General features: G+C 42.9%; 1 protein-coding gene across 10 annotated transcripts in view; it reads left to right on the top strand.

Moving 5' to 3' along the window:
- Positions 1 to 25,105, top strand: part of LOC144499695 (putative E3 ubiquitin-protein ligase HERC1) — a 297,885-nt gene that overhangs the window by 109,181 nt on the left and 163,599 nt on the right. For all 10 annotated transcript variants that reach the window (XM_078222046.1, XM_078222037.1, XM_078222064.1 and 7 more), the window contains 4 exons: positions 6,188 to 6,425; positions 7,456 to 7,628; positions 21,546 to 21,701; positions 23,382 to 23,479. In XM_078222046.1, the coding sequence (XP_078078172.1) occupies positions 6,188 to 6,425; positions 7,456 to 7,628; positions 21,546 to 21,701; positions 23,382 to 23,479 (665 nt within the window). The remainder of the gene's footprint in view (positions 1 to 6,187; positions 6,426 to 7,455; positions 7,629 to 21,545; positions 21,702 to 23,381; positions 23,480 to 25,105) is intronic.

Here is a 25,105-nt window from a genome sequence, read left to right as displayed (position 1 = left end):
AGCCCTAACCTCACCCTGGTCATTCTTTTATTCCTCTCATAAGAGTAAAAAGCCTTGGGGTTTTCCTTGATCCAACCCGCCAAGGACTTCTCATGCCCCCTCCTAGCTCTCTTAAGCCCTTTTTTCAGCTCATTCCTTGCTAACTTGTAACCCTCAATGGACCCAACTGAACCTTGTTTTCTCATCCTTGCATATGCTTCCTTCTTCCTCTTGACAAGACATTCAACCTCTTTTGTGAACCATGGTTCCCTCACTCGGCTATTTCCTCCCTGCCTGACAGGGGCATACCTATCAAGGACTCGCAGTATTTGTTCCTTGAACAAGCTCCACTTTTCATTTGTGCCTTTCCCTGACAGTTGCTGTTCCCATCTTATGCTCCCTAATTCTTGCCTAATCGCATCATAATTACCCCTCCCCCAATTATAAACCTTGCCCTGCCGTACGGCCCTATCCCTCTCCATTGCAATAACGAAAGACACCGAATTGTGGTTGCTATCTCCAAAGTGCTCTCCCACAACCAAATCTAACATTTGGCCTGGTTCATTTCCCAGTACCAAATCCAATGTGGCCCCACCTCTTGTCGGCCTATCCACACATTGTGTCAGGAAACCCTCCTGCACGCACTGTACAAAAACTGCCCCATCTGAACTATTCGACCTACAAAGGTTCCAGTCAATATTTGGAAAGTTAAAGTCACCCATGACAACTACCCTGTGACCTCCACACCTATCCATAATCTTCTTTGCAATTTCTTTCTCCACATCTCTATTACTATTTGGGGGCCTATAGACAACTCCTAACAACGTGACCGCTCCTTTCCTATTTCTAACTTCAGCCCATATTACCTCAGTAGGCAGATTCCCCTCGAACTGCCTTTCTGCAGCCGTTAAACTATCCTTGATTAACAATGCTACTCCACCACCTCTTTTACCACCTTCCCTACTCTTACTGAAACATCTATACCCAGGAACTTCCAACAACCATTCCTGTCCCTGTTCTAACCATGTCTCCGTAATGGCCACAACATCGTAGTCCCAAGTGCCAATCCATGCTCCAAGTTTACCTACCTTATTTCGGATGCTCCTTGCATTGAAGTAGACACACTTCAACCCACCTTCCTGTCTGCCGGTACACTCCTGCGACTTTGATATCTTCCTCAGTACCTCACTACACTCAACACTGACTTCTGGACTACAGCTCTTTTTCCCATCCCCCTGACAAATTAGTTTAAACCCCTCCCGAAGAGCCGTCGCAAATTTCCCTCCCAGGATTTTGGTGCCCCTCTGGTTCAGATGCAACCCGTCCTGTTTGTACAGGTTCCACCTTCCCCAGAATGTGTTCCAATTATCCATGTAGCTGAAACCCTCTCTCTTGCACCATCCCTGCAGCCACGTGTTTATCTGCACTCTCTCCCTGTTCCTCAACTCGCTATCACGTGGCACCGGTAACAAACCAGAGATGACAACATGATTTGTCTTGGCTCTCAGCTTCCACCCTAGCTCCTTAAATTCCTGTTTTAAATCCCCGTCCCTTCTCTTACCAATGTCGTACCTGTCCAAGTTTTTCTTAAATGTTAAAAGTGAGCCCGCATTCACCACTTCATCTGGCAGCTCATTCCCCACTCCCACCACTCTGTGTGAAGAAGCCCCCCCCCTAATATTCCCTTTAAACTTTTCCCCCTTCACCCTTAACCCATGTCCTCTAGTTTTTTTCTCCCCTAGCCTCAGTGGAAAAAGCCTGCTTGCATTCACTCTATCTATACCCATCATAATTTTATACACCTCTATCAAATCTCCCCTCATTCTACGCTCCAGGGACTAAAGCCCTAACCTATTCAACCTTTCTCTGTAACACAATTTCTCAAGTCCTGGCAACATCCTTGTAAACCTTCTCTGCACTCTTTCAACCTTATTAATATCCTTCCTGTAATTAGGTGACCAAAACTGCACACAATACTCTAAATTCAGCCTCACCAATGTCTATAGCATATTGTCATGGATAGAGAATTGGTTAGCGAACAGGAAATGGACAGCAGGAATAATCGGATAATTTTCATGTTGGCAAGCTGTGAGTGAGTGTCACACAGGAATCAGTGCTGGGGGCTGAATTATTAACAATTTATGTATGTGACATGGAGGAAAGGAAGGAATGTATTTTAGCTAAATTTGCCGATCACCCAAAGTAGGAAAGTAAGTTAATCAAGGGGACAAAAAGGCCACGACCGTATCATTTTGCTCCACCAGCCAATGGGCAGCGCCAGCTAGTAAGATTGGGAGAGAGCCGAGATCTCTCGCTTCTTGCGATCTTACTTAGAAATCAGCCTCATGCCCGAAAATAGAATTTAAATACGACGACGCAATCATTCGGGCTCACTTGCCTCTGAGACCTAAACGGTGAAGGTCCTTACTGGCGAGGATCATGTATGGTCCCCATCAACAGGGACCAGATGTGATGGCCTTGCTGATAGGACTGGAAGCCATTGAGACTCTCCCCACCCTCCCGGGAGATCGGGGAGGGGGGTGGTCCTTGGGCAGTGCCAGCCTGGCATACTAGCAATGCCCACTGGTCAGTGCCAAGGGCTGGGGGTGGAGGGGAGCCTGAAAGAGGCAGGCTGATTGGGAGGGGGCGTGGGTCGCTGCGCACTCTGTTACTGGTGATTGGCCAGTCCGTATGTGGGGCTTTTATTGGACGGCCCGTGTGCGGGGGAGGGAATCTGATGGCCCATGTGCAGGGGGGAATTGGCTGCAGAGCCCTGCGATGGTGGGGGGTCGACCTTGGCACCCACAGTATCTGGTTGTGGGGGGCTATTGGCTATGAAGGCCAGCAGTAGCTGGGGGTGGCAGTGACTGACAGATCTGTATTCACAAAACAGAGATCTGAACACGCGCAATAGCACCCTCTGCTGCTATCTGCTGGTTTTTGACAAGCTTAGGCCTTGCCCCCTCTCCCTCATCCTGCTGATGGGGAACAGATCTTGCATTTTTTTTCACAGACTAAGATTTGATTCACACACACACACACACACAAAATACAATTCTCTCCTATTTTCAGGCTTTTTGGGCACTTAGAATTTTTTTAAGATCGCCCCCAAAAAGTCTACAAAGGGATTTTGATAGGTTAAGTGAGTTTGGAAAAGTTTGGCAGATGTAGTATAATGTGGGAAAATTTCAGGTTGTCTGCTTTTTCAGAAAAATTAGAAAAGCATTATTATTTAGATGGAGAGAGATCGCTGAACTCCGTGACACAGATGAACCCCAATACCCAGCAATGACTGTCTCCCCGTAACATTCAATGGCATTATCATTGTTGAATCCCTCAATATCAAACATTGACCAGGAATTGAACTGGACCAGCCATGCAAATACTGTGCCTACAGGGGAGGCGATGGCCTAGTGGTAGTATCGCTAGACTATCAATTTAGAAACTCAGCTAATGTTCTGGGGACCCGGCTTTGAATCCCACCACGGCAGGTGATGGACTTTGAATACAACAACAAAAATGCTAGAATTAAGAATTTACTGATGGCCGTGAAACATTGTCAATTGTCGGAAAAACCCATCTGCTTCACTAATGTCCTTTTGGGAAGAAAATCTGCCGTCCTTGCCTGGTCTGGCCTTGATGTGATACCAGAGCCACAGCAATGTGGTTGACTCTCAACTGCCCTCTGGCAACTAGGGATGGGCAATAAATGCAGGCCAGCCAGCGACGCCCATGTCCCACGAATGAATACAAAAAAAGAACATGTCTGAGTTGCATAACATGCCTCCTGACAGCCCAAAGCCTGTCTATCATCTAAAGGCTCAAGTAAGGATTGTAATAGAATAATCTGCACTTGCCTGGATGAGGAAGAAACTTGTGATTGGGAATGAGATGCTGAGCACTACGGTTTCCCCACAATCCCATCATAAGGGCAGTGTGCAGCCATTGACAGCTCCCTTCCCTGCCATCCCACCAATTATCTCCATCTCAAAGGAAAAGGAAGCAGAAGAGACAAAGCAGATGAGTTGAGACAGAGAAAAACAGCTACAAGACAGCAGAGACAGGTAAAAGAGTAACTGTATTCTCTGACTCACCATGTGCAATAAAAATTCAAACTCGTAATACAAAGCTAAGTGTTTACTGTACCATTTTGAGAACGTGCCTTTGCTCTGGATGTTCTGCAGTAGCATCAAAGTCACTCACAATGACATTTGAAATTTCAGTGAGAAATTAATAAAGTATCACTATAAATGCATTTAGTTTTATAGGTACATTGTACCAAATGTATCAAAATTGATATTGTTCATATCTTTAGTGTTACAATATCTAATTAACCAATTAGGCACTTCCAAGAGTGCTAAGTGCAATGATTCATCACTTCAACCAATCATTAACCCTCGCACTTTCTAAAACAAAATCCCATTATCCAACTGAAACTGTCTTTTTGTCAGTCTCTTTGTCCTTCAATCCCTCAGTGAGCCTATCCAATCCTTAGCTGAGTCCCATTGCTCTGTCTCTGATCATTCGTTGTGTGCCTCTCCCTCTCCGGTTTATACATGAGCACAGCCACAGGGCTAAAATACAGGAGTTGGTCAGTTATAGATGGAACTTTATTTCAGCATCGCTCTGCATCTAAAGATGAGAAGAAAAGTGGAGCGAGGGTAATCCTGTCTCACAATAGCTGACACCAAAATTTGTACCATTCCTTCAATTTCCAAACCCATAGGTGGGAGGGGGAAATGAATAACAAATTCAAACAGAAATGACTGGAATATGCTCACAAGACTGAATTGGCCAAATTTATTTACTGTTAAATTCTTATGACTTCAAACTTAATACTGTGTTAATCCTAATCATTATAGTGTATATTTATTCAAAACAGTGTTGCTTAAATTGGTTTATTGTTCATTTTGAAACATTTGACAAAAATGTAAGTTTTGTATGCATGTTAAAATTTAAACGGTTGACAGTGTTAGAACATAGAAAGCCACAGCACAAACATGCCCTTCGGCCCACAAGTTGCGCTGATCATATCCCTACCTCTAGGCCTATCTATAGCCCTCAATCCCATTAAATCCCATGTACTCATCCAGAAGTCTCTTAAAAGACCCCAACGAGTTTGCCTCCACCACCACCGACGTCAGCCGATTCCACTCACCCACCACCCTCTGAGTGAAAAACTTACCCCTGACATCTCCTCTGTACCTACCCCCCAGCACCTTAAACCTGTGTCCTCTCGTAGCAACCATTTCAGCCCTTGGAAATAGCCTCTGAGAGTCTACCCTATCCAGACCTCTCAACATCTTGTAAACCTCTATCAGGTCACCTCTCATCCTTCGTCTCTCCAGGGAGAAGAGACCAAGCTCCCTCAACCTATCCTCATAAGGCATGCCCCCCAATCCAGGCAACATCCTTGTAAATCTCCTCTGCACCCTTTCAATGGCTTCAACATCTTTCCTGTAATGAGGTGACCAGAACTGCGCGCAGTACTCCAAGTGGGGTCTAACCAGGTCCTATAAAGCTGCAGCATTATCTCCCGACTCCTAAACTCAATCCCTCGATTAATGAAGGCTAGTACGCCGTACGCCTTCTTGACCGCATCCTCCACCTGCGAGGCCGATTTAAGAGTCCTATGGACCCGGACCCCAAGGTCCTTCTGATCCTCTACACTGCTAAGAATGGTACCCTTCATATTATACTGCTGCTTCATCCCATTGGATCTGCCAAAATGGATCACTACACACTTATCCGGGTTGAAGTCCATCTGCCACTTCTCCGCCCAGTCTTGCATTCTATCTATGTCTCGCTGCAACTTCTGACATCCCTCCAAACTATCCACAACACCACCTACCTTGGTGTCGTAGCAAACTTACCAACCCATCCCTCCACTTCCTCATCCAGGTCATTTATGAAAATGACAAACAGCAAGGGTCCCAGAACAGATCCCTGGGGCACTCCACTGGTCACTGACCTCCATGCAGAGAAAGACCCCTCCACAGCCACTCTCTGCCTTCTGCAGGCAAGCCAGTTCTGGATCCACAAGGCAACAGCCCCTTGGATCCCATGCCCTCTCACTTTCTCAAGAAGTCTTGCATGGGGTATGAAATTATTTTGGACTGGTAACAGCGAAGACAAATCCTCTTTAAATGCAATTGGGTGGCTTTTCACTAGTTCTTTAAATCCTATAAAATGTTATTTGTTGTTGCAGGAGCACAGCAGCATCTTCTATTGGCTACCATGTTTGCCTTAAACATCCGGTACCAGCCTGCCGATTTATCAGTGGTCATTCACAGTGGTCTTCTAGAAGCTCTTTCAAAGCTGACAAACTCCTGCCTTCTAGTAAACCAGCGTTGGCTGATGGCGTCAGTGTCCGGCCATTCCCATTTAAATGTTGCATTAAAACTGGCCGGTGCTCGACTTCTGCAAATTTTAGCTATCACTGCGAGGTTAGTAGTCCATGCAAGATGTTAAAGCTAAAGAGTGAAATTGAACTAAATAATATGTCAAACTTGTTGACAGCAAAGTTCACACGCAATTGGATTGTAGCCATTGCGGTAATGGGGATTTATATTTTTGTTTGTAACACAAAAGGCATCAATAAATTAACAGCCACTTAATTTCAATAATTCTCAATCTGTAGTGTTTTAATTACACAGGTGCATTGAAGCATGTTGAACCGGGGTTTACAAGTTTTGTTATCTCCAAGAAGGAAATCAAGTATTTTGAATTGTAATGCAAATCTTGATTTACTCTATTGAATTTGTCACTAACCTTCAATACTTCCTGTTACCATGACTGTTTGTACACTTGTTAACTAGTTGACAAAAATGCCTAAATATCATGATAATTTCTTTATTTTTCCCCAAGTCATTGCGAATTGTGCTTTATTTCTCTTTTTCATGAAAGTCACTATTTGATTCAGCAGATACTGTCTAGTCTTCAATAGTGCAATTCCTTCCAAAGGATCAAAGTCAAAATTTATTTGTCATAAGTGGGCTTACATTAACATTGCAAAGAAGTTACTGTGAAAGTTTTCTGGTCGCCACACTCCGGCGTCTGTTCAGGTACACTGAGGGAGAATTTAGCATGGCCAATGCCGCTAAACAGCATGCCTTTCAGACTGGGGAGAAACCGGAGCATCCGGAGGAAACCCATGCAGACACGGGGAGAACGTGCAGACTCCGCACAGACAGTGACCCAAGCCAAGAATCGAACCCAGGTCCCTGGTGCTGTGAAGCAGCAGTGCTAACCACTGTGTCGATGCAGAAATCAGGAGTCTTTTTTACATAAAGGATTTGTATTGGACATAACTTAATATTTCTTGACTGAAAGACCCACAAGCTGATGCAAGTGGATAGAATATGATACCTTATAAACACAAAATTTTAAGTAGTAGGGTTTATTCTTCATCTGTCCTTAGTTTTTAAACTCAATGCTCTCTTTGATTATTCTGTTGCTGTTTGCTTTATTTTGCAGTTCCTATGCAGATACCTTGTGCCCTGAGGTAGTTCAAGCACCAATGGACGTATTGTGCTGCCAGTTGCAAAGTTTTTTGCATGCAATGTGTGGAAATTCAGAATGCGAATTAGCTGAAGAGGAATGTACAGAACAACATAGCTGTGGATCCAGCATCAGATCAGAAAGTAAAGGTGGGAATAGAAAATTAATAAGTAAAATAAGAACGCTAATAGAATTTCTTTATCCAAGTAATTAGATCTCACTATTTTAAGAGTGGAGGCCTCACAAGACTTTTGATTTCGGTGTCAGGAAAAGCATATTAAAATATAATGAATTGGTAATGACTTGTCAACATGTTCAGTTTAACATTTTTAAGCAGTATCATGAAAGGGCAATGTCAATAAAGCCCTTTAAATACATTGGAAGCACCGCCAAGTGCAACAAGAATGCTCCAAAGGTGCTAGGCAAGGGATCCCTTTGAGATGTCTGCCTGGTACTACTGGTGATGTGGAGATACCGGCGTTGGACTGGGGTAAACACAATAAGAAGTCTAGCAACACCAGGGTAAAGTCCAACAGGTTTATTTGGTAGCAAATGTCACTAGCTTTCAGAGCGTGCAGCACGCTCCGAAAGCTAGTGGCATTTGCTACCAAATAAACCTGTTGGACTTTAACCTGGTGTTGCTAGACTTCTTACTGTGGTACTACTGGTGACATTGTGTTGGATCTCCTTGCAGACATTTTGGTGAGGTTGTGCAGCTTTTTTTTCAATCTCTACAAGCCACAAGCAGTTATTGTGGTCAAGAAGTAAAAGTTGTATGTCATGATTTGGTGAGTTGTGACTGCTTAAATGTATGCATTGCTGTGGCTTAAGCATTGTTGAGAGATTATGGGCGGAATTTTCCCATCCCACCCGCAAAGGGAATCGTAGCGGGCAGGGGCGGACCATGCAAAGATCCATTGACCTTGGGTGGGAATTTCTGGCCTTGGGGTGAGCACGGCTGGAAAATACCGCCCTTTATCTCTGCCATAACAAAAGACAGTAGATAAAATGAGGTTTGTTGATTTTAAAGTTTTAAAAATAATTGTGGAATAGAGAGGGTGCTCCATTGGTTCTGATAGCAATATACGTGTAGATGTATTGGTATGTTTTGCACACCACTTTTCAGTCAGGACTATTTTACACATTCACATTTCAGAATACCAGTTCTCTCCCTGTCATTAGACTTCCTAGTATGTTATGCCTGACTGAAAAGCAGAGCGTAAATGGATAATAGACAGGATTTTAGACGTTAAAACACTTGGGTATTGCTTACTTGAGAGATCCATTGAAGGGGACAATTCATTCCAGACTCTCAGCAGGAGGAAGCCGGATTGAAAAAACATAAAATTCAACTCTTTCTGCTGAAACCTGAAAGACTATGAAGCAACGAAGCAATGGATGGAAGAAAGCAATTTACCGGTGTATAATAAAGCAAGGAGCCCCAAGAAGCAAGAGGTGGATTGTTACTGTTCTGTTCTGGAATAGATGAGATATTCTGTTAATTAATTTTTTTTAAATAAAGTTACATTTTTAATAAATAAAGCTTTAGTGACTTCTAAATTCTTTGAATATTAGTAGCTGGACAATTAAATTGATTTGGGAATGAAAATTTGCATTGGGAACGTGTCTTCACTCCAGATCATGTCCTGATAATACCGGAGTGAGATTATTAATTTTATGGAAGCTGCCATAGAAATCCATTAAAAAACTTATTATTAAGAATCATCAGTATTCAAATTTGATGACAAGATTTATCCCTCAAATTTTGAGGCTTTAAATCACAATCCAAATTTTGCAATGTTAATATATACCTAAACATTTGTACCTTTTATCAGGCAATTGCAATGCAAAGATTAGGTTTCAAATAAAACACTAAACTACGGAGTCGTAAAGGCATTATGGCACAGAAGGTCGCCATTCGTCCAATCCAGTTCCTACAGGCTCTCTGGAATAATTCAGTCAGCCCCATTCCCCATTGTGTCCCCTGAAGGCTTATTTCCCTAATTATCCATCCAATTTGTTTCTGAAATTGTTGATTCCCTCTAGTTCCACCACCTTTGTAGTCAGTGAATTTGATGTCATTGCCAGTTATACCCTCCTACCTTGTCCAAAATCTTAAATCTGTGCCCCGTAAACCTTGTACCATCAGCTAATAGGAAGAGCTTGCCATTGTCTGCCTGAACTAAACCTATCATCATCTTGTACAACTCTATCAAATATCCCTTCAACTTCCTTTGCTCCAAGGAGAACAACCCCAGCTCATCCAAGCTAACCTTGAGGCAAAATGCTTCATTGCCAAACCATTGCAGTAAATCTCTTCACTACCCTCTTAAGGACCCTCGCATCCTTTCTAAAGTGTGATGACCATAACCAGGTGCACCAATCTAATTTTAGCCTAATAAGAGCTCTGTAAAATTTCAGCACAACATTTTTTGCACCATATGCATTGATTTATGAAGCCCAGGATCTCATATGCTTTGCTAACCACTCTTTCAATATGCCCTGCTACCTTCAAAGATCTGTGCACATGAACCCTCAGGTGCTCTGTCCCAGCACACTCATTAGAACTGTGCCATTAAATCTATATTTCATCTGCTATCCTTTCTGCCAAAATGTATGACTCCATGTTTCCCAAGATTAAATTCCATTTGGCTGCCCATTATGCTAGCCTATCTGTCTTGCTGCATGCTATTGATAGGATACAAGAGCAGGGATGTACTTCTGAGGCTGTATAAGGCTCTGGTCAGACCCCATTTGGAGTATTGTGAGCAGTTTTAGGCCCCGTACCCAAGGAAGGATGCGCTGGCCTTGGAAAGGGTTCAGAGGAGGTTCACAAGAATGATCCCTGGAATGAAAATCTTGTCGTATGAGGAATGGTTGAGGACTCTGGGTCTGTACTTGTTGGAGTTTAGAAGGATGAGGGGGGATCTTATTGAAATTTACAGGATACTGCGAGGCCTGAATAGAGTGGACGTGAAGAGGATGTTTCCACTAACAGGAAAAACTGGAATCAAACTAAAGGAACCATCCTTTAAAACAGAGATGAGGAGGAACTTATTCAGCCAGAGAGTGGTGAATCTTTGCCGCAGAAGGCTGTGGAGGCCAGATCATTGAGTGTCTTTAAGACAGAGATAGATAGCGTCTTGATTAATAAGGGAATCAGGGGTTATGGGGGAAAGGCAGGAGAATGGGGATGAGAAAAATATCAGCCATGATTGAATGGCAGAGCAGACTCGATGGGCTGAGTGGCCTAATTTTGTTCCTATGTCTTATATCATCCTCAGTTTTTGCCACCCCTCCAAGTTTGAAAATTTTGTCAAATTTTGAAATTGTACTTTGTAACCCAATAGCCAAGTGATTTATATTTATCAGAAAAAAGCAGTGATCCCAGTATTGAACCTTGGGAAACACAGTCTGCCACCCTCCAACCTATAAAGCAGCTATTTACTGTGAGTTACTGTTTTCTGTCCTTAAGCCTTTATCCAAGCTGACAGTGACCCTCCTGTTCAATGTGCCTCAATTTTGTTAACCAGTCTTTTGTGTAGTAATTTTCAAATGCTCTCTTAAAATCCATGTAGACAGCATCCACTTCATTCCCTTCATCAATCTTCTCCCATTACTTGATCAAAAAATTGAATTAGATCAAACAATCCACCTTTTACAAGTCTGTGACGGCTCTCAATTAACTCAAACCTCTCTAGATGCCTGTTGATTTTTTTTTAACTGATTATTATTTCTAAAACCCTGCCATCAGTAATGTTAAACTGACTGGTCTGCTGTCACTAGGAATGTCCTTATACTGTGTTTTGAATAAGGGTGTCACATTTTCCATTGTCCCATCCTCTGGTACCTCCCCCATATCTCAGAAGGATTGGAAGTAAGCCTTCAACTATTTAGAACAGTACAGTACAAACAGGAACAGGTCCTTTGGCCCATGATTTGAACCAATGTGCCCAGGGTATTCTTCTGTGTCTCTGGATTACTAATCCAGCGCCATTACCACGACTCCATCATCTTCTCTCCATCTTCTTCTGAACCCTCTTAAGGATCCCTTTGTTTCTTCCCCCTTTGTTTAAGTACGCTGGGGTGCAAGGCATCCGGACCAGGTCAATGAATTATGTACTCTAAACATAGCCAGCCTTTCCATTGCATCCTGCCTATCAGTTTTTGGCTCATCTGTTGCCATCTCCGCTTCTCTTGATATTTTGTCAACCTCATCTGCCCCAGTAAAAACCGACATAAGAGTCCTCATTAAATTTTCTAGCCTTGCCTAGCCTCTAAACATATATCACCCTCCTGTCCCAAATAAACCTGCCCCACCTCTTGCTACCCATTTACTGTTTACATGTTGATACTGAACTGTTGACAACATACATTCTGTCACTTATACTTTTTAAATTTTGTAGAAAATCGAGCATTATTCGTGTTGAAAAAGTACCAATTTAAAATATGCTTTTGATTTTGTACCTGGTAAAGTATTTATTTCCATCTGTTGTTCTAAGTTTGAACTGGTTTGGATTTCTGGACCAATATGTTGAGGAACCAACTGGAGAATAGGCCATTCTAGACTGAGTATTGTGTAATGAAAAGGAATAATTAGAAATCTAGTTATGCGAGACCCCTTGGGGATGAGTAACCATAATATGATAGAATTCTTCATCAAGATGAAGAATGATGTAGTTGATTCTGAGACTAGGGTCCTAAATCTTAAAGGAAACTACAATGGAATGAGATGCAAGTTGGCTATGATGGAGTGGGAAACGTTACTTAAAGGGATGATGGTAGAAAGGCAATGGCAAACATTCAAAGAGCACATGGATGAACTTCAACAATTGTTCATTCCTGTCTGGCACAAAATTAAAATGGGAAAAGTGGTCAAACTATGGCTTACAAGGGAAATTAGGTATCGTTTTAGATCCAAGGAAGAGGCAAACAAATTGGCCAGAAAAAAAACAATGGACCTGAAGATTGGGAGCAGTTTAGAATTAAGCAAAGGAGGACCAAGGGATTGATTAAGAAGGGGAAAATAGAGTATGAGAGTTTAAGCTTGCTGGAAACATAAAACTGACTGTAAAAGCTTTGCTAGGTATCAAAAGAGATTGGTGAAGACAAATGTAGGTCTCTTACAGTCAGAAACAGGGGAATTTCTAATGGGGAACAAAGAAATGGCTGACCAACTAAATACATACTTTTGTTCTGTCCTCACACACAGCACATGTGACTCCTTCCAAGAACTCCAATAAATTGGTTAAACTTGATTTCTCTTTCACAAAACCATGCTGACTGTGCCTGATTGCCTTGAATTTTTCTAAGTGCCCTGCCATAACATCTTTAATAATAGCCTTCAACATTATCTGTCAGAAACTTTTATGTTTAAGAACCAGTATTTTGTTGCCTAATGGCAGCTTAATATGTCCAGTATGTCTATAGCTGACCAGTGTTCTGGTAATTTCTCCACTTTCACTGGCATATTGTATTCGCTCAGTTAGTAGCTCTCACCTAATTCAGAACCGTGTGGGTTCAAGCTTCTATCATGAAGTCAAGGACATACCAAAGACTGACTCCTCAGTTCAATGTTGATAGAGTGCTGCATTGTTGAACATGCCCTGTCATTTTACCTATTGAGATAAATGGATTGGGAAGAGGCAATGCAGGTTGGATCACTGGCAAGCTCTCATGCTGGCACTGCCTTCCAAACCCACAACCTTTACTACCTAGAAGGACAGGGGAGCAGATGCATGAGACCACTACCACCTGCAAGTTCCTTTCCGGTGACAGAATCACAGAATTTCTACAGCACAGAAGTGACTGCACTGGCTCACCAAATGAACATTATGACTTTATGCCAATCTCCTGCCTTTTCCCATGCCCCTACACAGTTTCTATTCAAGTAACCATCTAATTCCCACGTGACTACCTCAATTCAACCTGTCTTCACCATGCTTCCAGGCAGTACATCCCAGACAGATCCCAACCACTTGGGCGAATTGCATCTTTTGCAAGTCACTTTAAATCTATGCCCTCTCATTCTTGGTCATTTTACGAGCGAAAACAGTTTCTCCCTATCTACTCTCTAGAACCTCATGATTTTGAACACCTTTCTTAAATCTCATTTCAGCCATCTTCTCTCCAAAGATAACAGTCCTAACCTCTCCAATCTATCCCATAACTGAAGCTTTTCATACCTGGAACTATTCTCGTAAACCTCTTCTGCAATCTCTCCAAAGCGCTCACATCCTGCCTATAGTCCGGAGCCTAGAACTGTACACAATACTCCAGCTGAGGTCTAACTAGCTTTTTGTATAAGTTCAGCATAACCTCCTTGCTCTTGTACTCTATACCCCTATTAATAAAGCCCAGAATACTTATTAACTGCTCTCTTCACCTGTCTACAACCTTCAATGATGTCTGCACATATACACCCAGGTCACACTGCTCCTGCACCCCATTACGAATTTTAGCCCTTATTTAAAGTTTATTTATTAATCACAAGTAAGGCTTACATTAACACTGCAATGAAGTTATTGTGAAATTCCCTTAATCGCCACACTTCAGCACCTGTTCAATGCATCTAACCAGCACGTCTTTCAGGCTGTGGGAGGAAACCGGAGCACCCGGAGGAAACCCACGCAAACATAGGGCGTATGTACAAACTCCACACAGAGGGTGAGCCAAGCTGGGAATCGAACCCGGGTCCCTGACCCTGTGAGGCAGCAGTGCTAACCACTGTGCCACCGTGCTACTCCGGCACCATAGTGGATTAATTAGTAAGTTCAGAGAATGTGGAAACAGAAAAAGTAGCAGAATAGATTGCTAGCTGATTTTAAAACACCCAGCCAAAAATGGGAGAAAGGGAGTTATTCAGAGATGTTGGGAGGTGGTGTTCCACAAAGAACAGCGCAGGAACCACTGTTGATGGTTTAGACATTGGGATCAAAAACATAATTTCTGACATTTGAGGATGGCATCAAATTTGCAGATGGTTGGGGGGGGTGGGGGATCAGTGGGAAATAGTCACTATTGAGGAGGATTGCAAGACAATGTTAAAAAAACTTGAATAACAGACAGATGATCAGTGAAATTCAACACAGATAAATATGAGGTTGCACGTTTTGGTACTAGAATAGGAGTCGCATGTTACTTCGAAAGTACAAGTTTAGCTGGCATAGAGAAATGAAGGAATTGCAGAGTATGAATAGACCAATCACTAAAAATGGTATCACCGGTTAGCAAGGCAGCAAATAAAGTAAAAACCAAACACTAGGCTTTATTTCTAAAAGGATAGAATTGAAACATAGGGTACAATCTGGCAGGTGTGCACCCAACTTGGAAGTACTTAAATAGTGCATAATGACGTTGAGTGTGTATCCCAATGTCATATTTTGGTCAGTGAGCACGGGCACGGATCGGCAGTGCATCTGCCGACAATTATGCTGCTTGTTAAAGGGATTAAATCCCCAATTGTTCAAGATTTTATGTGCCCTGTGATTTCAAGTTCGGAGAATGGGAAACTTGGGCAGGCAGGCCAACCATTTTTTAACTTTTTGGATTCAAGGGTGGAATAAAAGAGGAATGGAGGAAACGCTGGGTGAGATGGGAGTTTCAGGACGTGAGTTGAGGTGGTGTTTTGGGGTTTTGAGGAGAGTGTTTTGTGTGTTGGGCTCAGCACACTGGAGCTTTCAGGATATTGCATCCTCTGGCACTGGAGATACCTGCAGATGGGTATAGTTTACTCAGCAGGGAGCACCTCCTGTTCTGAGGAGGAAGGGGACAAAGAGGGAGGAGGCCTGGAGGTCACATGCAACCACCACGGGCAGAAACGTAGGCACAGGATCATGAATGACAGCAGGGAGGACGAGGCACACTGCCCTGCACAAATATCACCATCCAGCCGACAGCTTATACAGGTAGCATTGAAACTACTTGGACATGACTGAATTTCAGTGCCTCAGGCTACAGCTTTCAAGGGAAGCTGTGATGAGCATGTGCTAGATGATTGGCTCAGAGATAACCTCCAATTGTGTGGTTCTGAAGGTCACTGGCGCTAAATTCTTTTGGCCCTGGATCATTCCAGGGCACAGTGGGTAATCTTTGCAGAGTCCCGCATTCAGCTGCACACAGCTGTGTCAAGCTGGTGACTGATGTTCTGTTCAGGTATATTGGAACATTCATTCATTTCAGGAAGGACAAAGTCAACGGTGTCAAAGGAGGTTTGTCAGCCTCTTGGCTGGCTCCCCTTTCATCTGAGGGATAAAAACAAATGTTCAGAGCCATAACTCATATCACACAGGCTTATTTTCAGAATATATTGCCCACTGCGATTGCTCTCAGTTGCATTGAAGTGTCTCAAAGATTGGTGCATAACTGAAGCCATTCTGAGGGATGAAGCGCCCATTCATCACTTCCACTTTAATCCTGTCACGATTCTACCCACTGGCCTCTTGCCTTCCTCCAAGATAATAAGAAGTTTAACAACACCAGGTTAAAGTCCAACAGGTTTATTTGGTAGCAAAAGCCTCCAAGATGCCAGCCTCACTGCAGCATGATGACCTTCTCCGCTCGCATGAGAGCTCCAGCGCTCCGATCTCATGGCTGGTGAGGATATGATGTGGAGATGCCGGCGTTGGACTGGGGTAAACACAGTAAGAAGTTTAACAACACCAGGTTAAAGTCCAACAGGTTTATTTGGTAGCCAAATAATAATAAAATAAACTACCATTTGGCTACCAAATAAACCTGTTGGACTTTAACCTGGTGTTGTTAAACTTCTTACTGGTGAGGATAGCCAGTTTTGACATCCCACTACCAGTGGCTGCTCTGTAAATGTGGTTTCATTTTTCCTGAATGAATACAAAAAGCACTTCCTGTGTGGTGAATTCTACATTCTCGCTCTTTGGGCAAAGATAGTTCTTTCTAAATTCCCTACGGGATTACCTGGTGAATATCTTACGCTGATGGTCTCTCATTAGGTTTTTCCCACAAGAGGAAATCCACTGTATCCACTCAAACAAAACCTTTCATAATTTTAAAAACCTCCATTAGGTCATCCCCCATCTTTCCTTTTCCAAGATAATATGTCAATCTTTTCCTGGTGCATTTAGCCATGTATTTTTGGCATCATCTATCTTCGCCCAAAGAGCGAGAATTTAGAACTCTCTGCCATAGGAAGTGTTTTTTGTATTCATTCAGGAAAAATGTAACCACATTTACAGAGCAGCCACTGGTAGTGGGATGTCAAAACTGGCTATCCTCACCAGTCATGAGATCGGAGCGCTGGAGCTCTCATGCGAATGGGGAAGGAGGTCATCATACTGCAAAAGAAAAAAGAGCTCCTTTGAGTACTCAACCATTAAGCCACAAGGCTTCCCATGCTGCCCTTTCAACACAGGTCACTCCTGAGAGACGAGAGATTGTTACAAAATAAAAGCAAATTACTGCGGATGCTGGAATCTGATTGTGGTGTTGTGGGTTTGGAAGGTGCTGTCTAAGGAACCTTCGTGTAACTTGCAGTGTATCTTGTAGATGGTATACACGGATGTCACTGTTCATCAGTGATAGAAGGATTGAATGTTTGTGGAAGGGGTAGCAATCAATGGAGTTGCTTTGTGCTGGATGGTATCAAGCTTCTTGTGTTGTTGGAGCTGCACCCATCCAGGCGAGTTAAAAGTATTCCATTACACTCCTGACTTGTGCTTTGTAGATGGTTGACAGGCTTTGGGGAATTACACACCACAGGATTCCTAGCCTTTGACCTGCTCTGTAACCAAAGTATTTATATGCCTAGTTTAGTTCAGTTTCTGGTCACTGCTAAATGGCAGGATGTTGATAATGGGGGATTTAGTGATGGGAATACCATTGAATGTCAAAGGGCGATAATTAAGCCCCCTCTTGTTGGTGATGGTCTTTGCTTGACATTGTACGACATGAATTTTACTTGCCACTTGTCAGTCCAAGTCTGGATATTGCCCGGGACTTCTGAATTTGGACATGGACTGCTTCAGTATCTGAGGAGTCGCAAATGATATTGAACATAGAACATAGAACAGTACAGCACAGAACAGGCCCTTCGGCCCACGATGTTGTGCCGACCTTCATCTGAAACCAAGATCAAGCTATCCCACTCCCTACCATCCTGGTGTGCTCCATGTGCCTATCCAATAACCGCTTAAATGTTCCTAAAGTGTCTGACTCCACTATCACTGCAGGCAGTCCATTCCACACCCCAACCACTCTGCGTGAAGAACCTACCTCTGATATCCTTCCTATATCTCCCACCATGAACCCTATAGTTATGCCCCCTCGTAATAGCTCCATCCACCCGAGGAAATAGTCTTTGAACGTTCACTCGATCTATCCCCTTCATCATTTTATAAACCTCTATTAAGTCTCCCCTCAATCTCCTCCGCTCCAGAGAGAACAGCCCCAGCTCCCTCAACCTTTCCTCATAAGACCGACACTCCAAACCAGGCAGCATCCTGGTAAATCTCCTCTGCACTCTTTCCAGCGCTTCCACATCCTTCTTATAGTGAGGTGACCAGAACTGCACGCAATATTCCAAATGCGGTCTCACCAAGGTCCTGTACAGTTGCAGCATAACCCCACGGCTCTTTGTGCAATCTTTGTGCAATCATCAGCAAACATCCTCATCTGATCTTATGATGGAATGAAGGTCATTGATGAAGTAGCCAAAGATGGTTGGGCTACTCTGATGAACTTTGCAGCAATGTCCTGGAGCTGAGGTGATTGACCTCCAATCACCACAACCATCTTCCTTTGTGCCAGGTATGACTCTAACCAGCTGAGGGTTTTCCCCCTGATTGCCATTGACTCCAGTTTTACTAAGGTCCCATGATGCCATAATCAGTCAAATGCTGCTTTGATGTCAAGGACAGTCACTCTCACCCCAAGGCACTTGAAAGGATAAAGAGAAGATTTGCAAGGATGATACCAAAAATACATGGCTAAATGTAACAGGAAAAGATTGACATATTATCTTGGAAAAGGAAAGGTGGAGGATGACCTAATGGAGATTTTTAAAATTATGAAAGGTTTTGTTTGAGTGGATACAGTGGATTTCCTCTTGTGGGAAAAACCTGACGAGAGGCCATCAGCATAAGATATTCACCGGGTAATCCAGTCGGGAATTTAGAAAGAACTGTCTTCGCCCAAAGAGCGAGAATGTAGAACTCACCACACAGGAAGTGTTTTTTGTATTCATTCAGGAGATCAGTGGCTGGCCTGCCTTTATTTCCCATCCCTATTTGCCTTTGAGAGGTTGATGGTGAGCTGCCTTCTTGAACCGCTGCAGTCCATGTGATGTTGGTACACCCACAGTAGTATTACAGAGGGAATTTCAGAATTTTGATCCAGTGACTGTGAAGGAACAACAACATATTTCCATGGATGGCGAGTGGCTTGGAAGGGAACATCCAGATGGTGGTGTTCCCATGTGTCTGCTATCCTTGTCCTTCAAGATGGAAATGGTCATAGGTTTGGAAGGTGCCCTCTCAGAAGCCTTGTTGAGTTCCTGCGGTGCACCTTGTAGATGATACACACTGCTGCCACTGTGAGTCGGTGGTGGAAAGAGTGAATGTTTGTGGATGGGGTGCCAATCAGGTGGACTGCTTTTTCCTGGGTGGTGGCAAGCTTGTTGTGTTGTTGGAGCTGCACTCATCCAGGCAAGAGGAGATTGTTCCATCAGACTCCTGACTTGTGCCTTGTGGGGAGTCAGGAGGGGAGATACTTGCTGTAGGATTTCTAGTGTTTGACCTGCTCTTGCAGACACAGTATATATGGCACGCTCAGTTCAGTTTCTGGTCAATGGTAACTCCCAGGATGTTGATGGTGGGGATTCAACGATGTTAATGCCATTCAGTGTCAAGGAGCATTGAAATGTAGAAGCATAGAAAACAGAAGCAGGAGTCAGTCATTCGATTCTTCGAGCCTACTCCACCATTCATTATGATCATGACAGATCATCCAACTCAGTAGCCTGATCCTGCCTCCCCCCCCCACCCAACCCCCGATATCCTTTGATCCCCCTCGCCCCAAGAGGTATATTTAACTCTTCTTGAAAACATTTGAACATGGGACTATTTCAGTATCTGAGGGGTTGCAAATGATGCTGAACATTGTGCAATCATCAGTAAACATTCTCAATTCTGACTCTTGATGGAAAGAAAGTCATCAGTGAAGCAGCTGAAGATGGTTGTGCCCAGGATGCTACCCTGTGGAACTGATGCCCTAGAGCTGAGATCATCGACCTCCAACAACAACCTTCCTTTGTGTTAAAGACCTTTTCCCTCGACTCCCATTGACTCCAGTTTTGCGAGGGTCCCTTTATGCCACACCTGTCAAATGCTGCCTTTATGTCAAGGGCAATCACTTTCATCTCAGGCATTCAGCTCTTTTGTTCGTGTTTGAACCCAGGCTTTAATGAGGTTAGGAGTTGAGCGACCCTGACAGCACCCAATCTGAGCATCCGTGAGTCGGTGGTGGAATCAGGTTATTGTTGAATAAGTGTCGCTGTTGATGACCCCTTCCATTACTGATGATCGAGAGTAGATCGATGGGGTGGTAATTGTCCAGGTTGGATTTGTTTTGTTTCTTGTGTATGGGACATACCTGGGCAATTTTCCACATTCAAGTTTCCATTGGGTCATCGAGAAAAGGCTCTGATGAAGAGTCATTGTGTCTCAACGTTGGCTCTATTCTCTTTCCTTACAGATGCTGTCAGACCTGCTGAGATTTTCCAGCATTTTCTGTTTTAGTTTCAGATTCCAGCATCCGCAATATTTTGATTTTATCAATTTTCCACAGTGCTAGGTAGATGCCAGTGTTGTAACTTTACTGGGATGCTTGGCTAGGGGCATGGCAAGTTCTGGAGCACAGGTCTTCAGTACTATTGCCAGAATATTGTCAGAGTCCATAACCTTTGCAATATCCAATGCCTTCAGCCATTTCTTAGTATCACATGAAGTGAATTCAATTGGCTGAAGAATGGCGTCTTGTGATGTGGGGGATTTCCAGAGGAGGTAAGGATGGATCGTCCACTTGGCACTTCACAAAGGAAGGTGGTTTTTGTTGGAGGTCAATGATCTCAGCTCTAGGGCATCAGTGCAGGAGTTCCTCAGTAGTGTCCTGGGCATAACCATCTTCAGCTGCTTCACACCTTAACCTTTGCACTGATGTGCTGGGCTCCCCCAGGGGATATTTGTAGTCTCTGCTTTAGTGAGTTGTTTGCCACCATGCATATCTGGATATGACAGGACTGCAGAAACAAATAGTAGACATGTTTTAAGGGGAAGTTAGGCAAGCATATGAGGGGATTAGAGAATTGAGGACTACGATTGTAGATTTAGATTGAGGAAAATTAGAGGGGACTCTAGTGGAGCGTAAAAGCAGGTATAAATTCTATGCAACCTCCCTGGAAAACATGACAAGCAAGGAATACCAAAGCTGATGTATCAACAGCTCTTTTTTGTGAATGATGTGCTCATGAAGATGGAAAAGAATTGATCATGGTATTGCATATTTACATTTGAGAAATGATTCTGTGATCTGGCAATGTATATAGTTTTTAATGGATGAGAATAACAGGCTGAATATTTGCAACATCCTGGAATACTATCCCAGTGCATGGTGTTGCCAGCTCGCGGAATCATTCTTGTAAAACAAAAGTCCCTTGTACTGTTTCAACAGTGTGTCTCAGCCTCAACTTCTCAACATCAAATTCAACAGCACCACTGTGTTTTTTTTTATTTCTCACATCGTCTAGCCTGTGGTCTTTCTCAGTTCTGAACTAAGGGCAGTGTTGTGGTGTGTCCATACCGATTCGGAACTAGGTCAAACTCTTGTTTATTTGCCCAGTGGATTCCTTGCCATCAAAGGGAAGGCTTCCATCTTTTTTGGGCTGGGTTTGAATCTAGATCCCAGAAGTTGACTGACTTTAGAACAAAATTAATAATAATAAGTAAGCATAAGTTCTTTGTGTGTTTTTTTTTTCTAGATTTATTTTCAGCTGTTGATAATGACTCTGATTTTGTGTCTTTTTTTCTTATAAACAGATTATGGCAAAAGCAGACGAATTGTAGAAACCCAGTTGGGAGACTTTCTTGTTTTTTTGCGTCGTGTTATCTCCTACAAAAATGTACAGAGCAATATTGTTTCTGTGAAATGGATTGATCCACTTTTATTGATAGCAACACGGATGCACGAAACAGGTGAAATGGTTAAATCTATCTCTTAAGCTGATAATTACCATAGATAGCAATAATTGAAAACATTGACCAACATGCAGCATTATTGTAGCAATATAATTCATAATGTATTCCAGTGTCACCTAGTCAGTGCAGCTGTTAAATTTTCATAAACTTTTTATTAACATCATTGATTGGTCATCTGAAAAGTACTTTCCTCTTTTTAAGTAAAGTTTAGGAACAAGAACTTTTTTGATTGTTGGCAAGTATTGGTCAATCGTGTGGAAAAATTGTTCAAAGTGACCAAAATTGTAAAATCAAGAATAAAGAAATTGGCTTGCATATAATTGCAAAGTACGCAGACACTTTGGTCGAATGGTTGTGGAATGCACTTAGCAGTTAACCTGTGTCTGTTTACATTAATCAGTTCTTTAGTTTAGTGCATTGTACAAAGAACAATACAGCACAGGAACAGGCCCTTCGGCCCTCCAAGCCCGCGCCGCTCCCTGGTCCAAACTAGACCATTCTTTTGTTTCCCTCCATTCCCACTCCGTTCATGTGGCTATCTAGATAAGTCTTAAACGTTCCCAGTGTGTCCGCCTCCACCACCTTGCCCGGCAGCGCATTCCAGGCCCCCACCAGCCTCTGCGTAAAATACGTCCTTCTGATATCCGTGTTAAACCTATGACCCCTCGTGAACGTCACCACCGACCTGGGAAAAAGCTTCCCACCGTTCACCTTATCTATGCCTTTCATAATTTTATACACCTCTATTGGGTCACCCCTCATCCTCCGTCTTTCCAGTGAGAACAACCCCAGTTTACCCAATCTCTCCTCATAACTAAGCCCTTCCATACCAGGCAACATCCTGGTAAACCTCCTCTGCACTCTCTCTAAAGCCTCCACGTCTTTCTGGTAGTGTGGCGACCAGAACTGGGCGCAGTATTCCAAATGGGGCCGAACCAACGTTCTATACAACTACAACATCAGACCCCAACTTTTATACTCTATACCCCGTCCTATAAAGGCAAGCATGCCATATGCCTTATTCACTACCTTCTCCACCTGTGACGTCACCTTCAAGGATCTGTGGACTTGCACACCCAGATCCCTCTGCATATCTACACCCTTTATGGTTCTGCCATTTATCGTATAGCTCCCCGGTACGTTAGTTCTACCAAAATGCATCACTTCACATTTATCTGGATTGAACTCCATCTGCCATTTCTTTGCCCAAATTTCCAGCCTATCTATATCCTTCTGTAGCCTCTGACAATGTTCCTCACTATCTGCAAGTCCAGCCATTTTCGTGTCGTCCGCAAACTTACTGATCACCCCAGTTACACCTTCTTCCAGATCGTTTATATAAATCACAAACAGAGAGACTAGTGGTTATTACGGTATTAAACAATGATTCAAAAAGCTGTGAAATTGTTATCTGAAGCCTTTAACAGGCCTTTTTAAAAATGGTTTGCAGTCCTGTGATCAAGGAGTTGCTTGCTTGTTTTGTTATTTAATTTATGACTTATGATATGTTGTAAATGTGTGACTTACATTGATTTCACTTATTCTTGCTTAGATTGGTAGCACAATCTAAATCATTATACTTCTTGAAACAGAACTTCCAATCTCACAATTTATTACTCATTTGCTAATGAGATGACAAATTAGTAATAAAACTTGTACAACAACATTTTCCTCCAGGTGTTCCACTTGTACGCAATTTGCGTACCAAGCTGCTAGCATTACATATTTTGGAGTCCCTGCTGCCTGCTTGCTCTGAGCCAAATCAAATTAAAGAGGTAAGATTTATTGGTGCTCTTAACCATTGTTAGAAGAAAAGATTAGGAAATATATAGTTCCGTATGACTGTGGATCAAACCTTCTCTGAATTAAGTCAACATGCTGCCAAGCTAGATATAACAGTTTAATCCTGGAAATTATATTTGTATCTTTCATACTAAAATGTCAAGGGTGGCAATGGTGAACAATATCATTTTATAAATATTTTCACCATTATTAAACTCATAATCAAACATGTAAAAGCTTATTGAACTGTGGACAGATGAACTTCTCCCGAGTATCATCAGTTATCCTCTCAATTGTAGTTCTCAGGACAACTCTCCAATTTACCCCTGTTGGTTTTTAAAAAACACTATGGGGAGGATTTCCCACCCCACGTTTGGTGGCTTGGAGTGGCAGCAGGGGCGGAGAGGAGGGCGAATCCCAAACTGGCTTTCACACCAGCGGAATTTTCCTGATTGATTATCATGGAATGGAGGTCCTGCCATGCAATAACAGAAATCCCATTTGGATTCAGTAGAATATAATTAGTGGACTCCCTCACTGAAAAGTCCCCCCACAAACGAAAGTCCTCCTGCCAGGGCTCCCAGCAGGTTTTTACAAACGGGAAACTGCCGAACAGAACTCGCCAAGGGTGCAAAGACACGTACGGACCCCAGCAGGGAGAGGGTCATGCTTAGTACTGTACCTTGGTTGTGCTGTTAGGTTGGGGGGGTGGGGTGTCCTGTGTTCATTGGGTGGGTGGTTCGTTTATTTATTGTTATTTTCTTAGATCGGGATGCCCTTTTAGGCGCCGAGGTTGACGGTGGGGCAGGGTCACTCGGAGCTCCAAACATTTTTTTGTGTCAAAAAAGCGATGGGAAAAGCCGGCAGTGAAGCTGGCAATTAGAACTTTTGCCTAATGTGTGTCTTTAAGAATAAATCTGTAGTTTTGGAGTCTGCACAAAGGAAGCTATTTTTCTTTCTTCAAAAGAACTGATTCTCCTTCTCAAGCTTTGAAGTCCTCTAGTCTTGACTTGAGCTACTCCGTTGAATCTAAGGAATAGGATGAAGGTCAGGATATTGCAAGCCACTGCATTTCTAGCCTTTATCTTCTGCTAACCTAGTGTCACTGTAGTCAACAAAGCTGGCCTGCTCAGTGAGTTGCTTTGGGCCATATTCAAAGAAATTCTAGTTTCACTAATTATTTTGTTGCCCTTTTTTCTGGAACTCTTATGGTTTTGTAACCAGGCATTCATTGTAATGCAGATGAAAAGTGTGATTTAATTAGATTGATGCGAGTTTGATGAAGACTATCTTTGCAGTAGGGAACACTCCATTTTGCAAATCTAGACAGTTCTTTGTGCCAGTGATGCATGTGATTGGTAGCCATTTTAAATATTTGCTAAATGACTAGTAGACGGCATCTTCTACTGTTCCCATTTGGATGGAAGAAAATTGATAGCTAGTAAATCTATTGGTATTGCATGGAATGTATCTATAAGCCTGCAACTTGGAACATCATTAGCCCCTTCACCAAGCATTACTGCTTGGCTGCCATGAAAGTTCTTCACTAAATATATCTTAAAAGCAAGTGCTATATTTTACCCCAGAAAATCTGCCATCTTTCTCGTAAGTATTGCTTA

Source organism: Mustelus asterias, chromosome 1, assembly GCF_964213995.1.
Source record: "Mustelus asterias chromosome 1, sMusAst1.hap1.1, whole genome shotgun sequence".
Taxonomy (NCBI): domain Eukaryota; kingdom Metazoa; phylum Chordata; class Chondrichthyes; order Carcharhiniformes; family Triakidae; genus Mustelus; species Mustelus asterias.
Note: the sequence above shows the minus strand (reverse complement) of the source record. Positions and strands in the feature narration are given on the sequence as shown.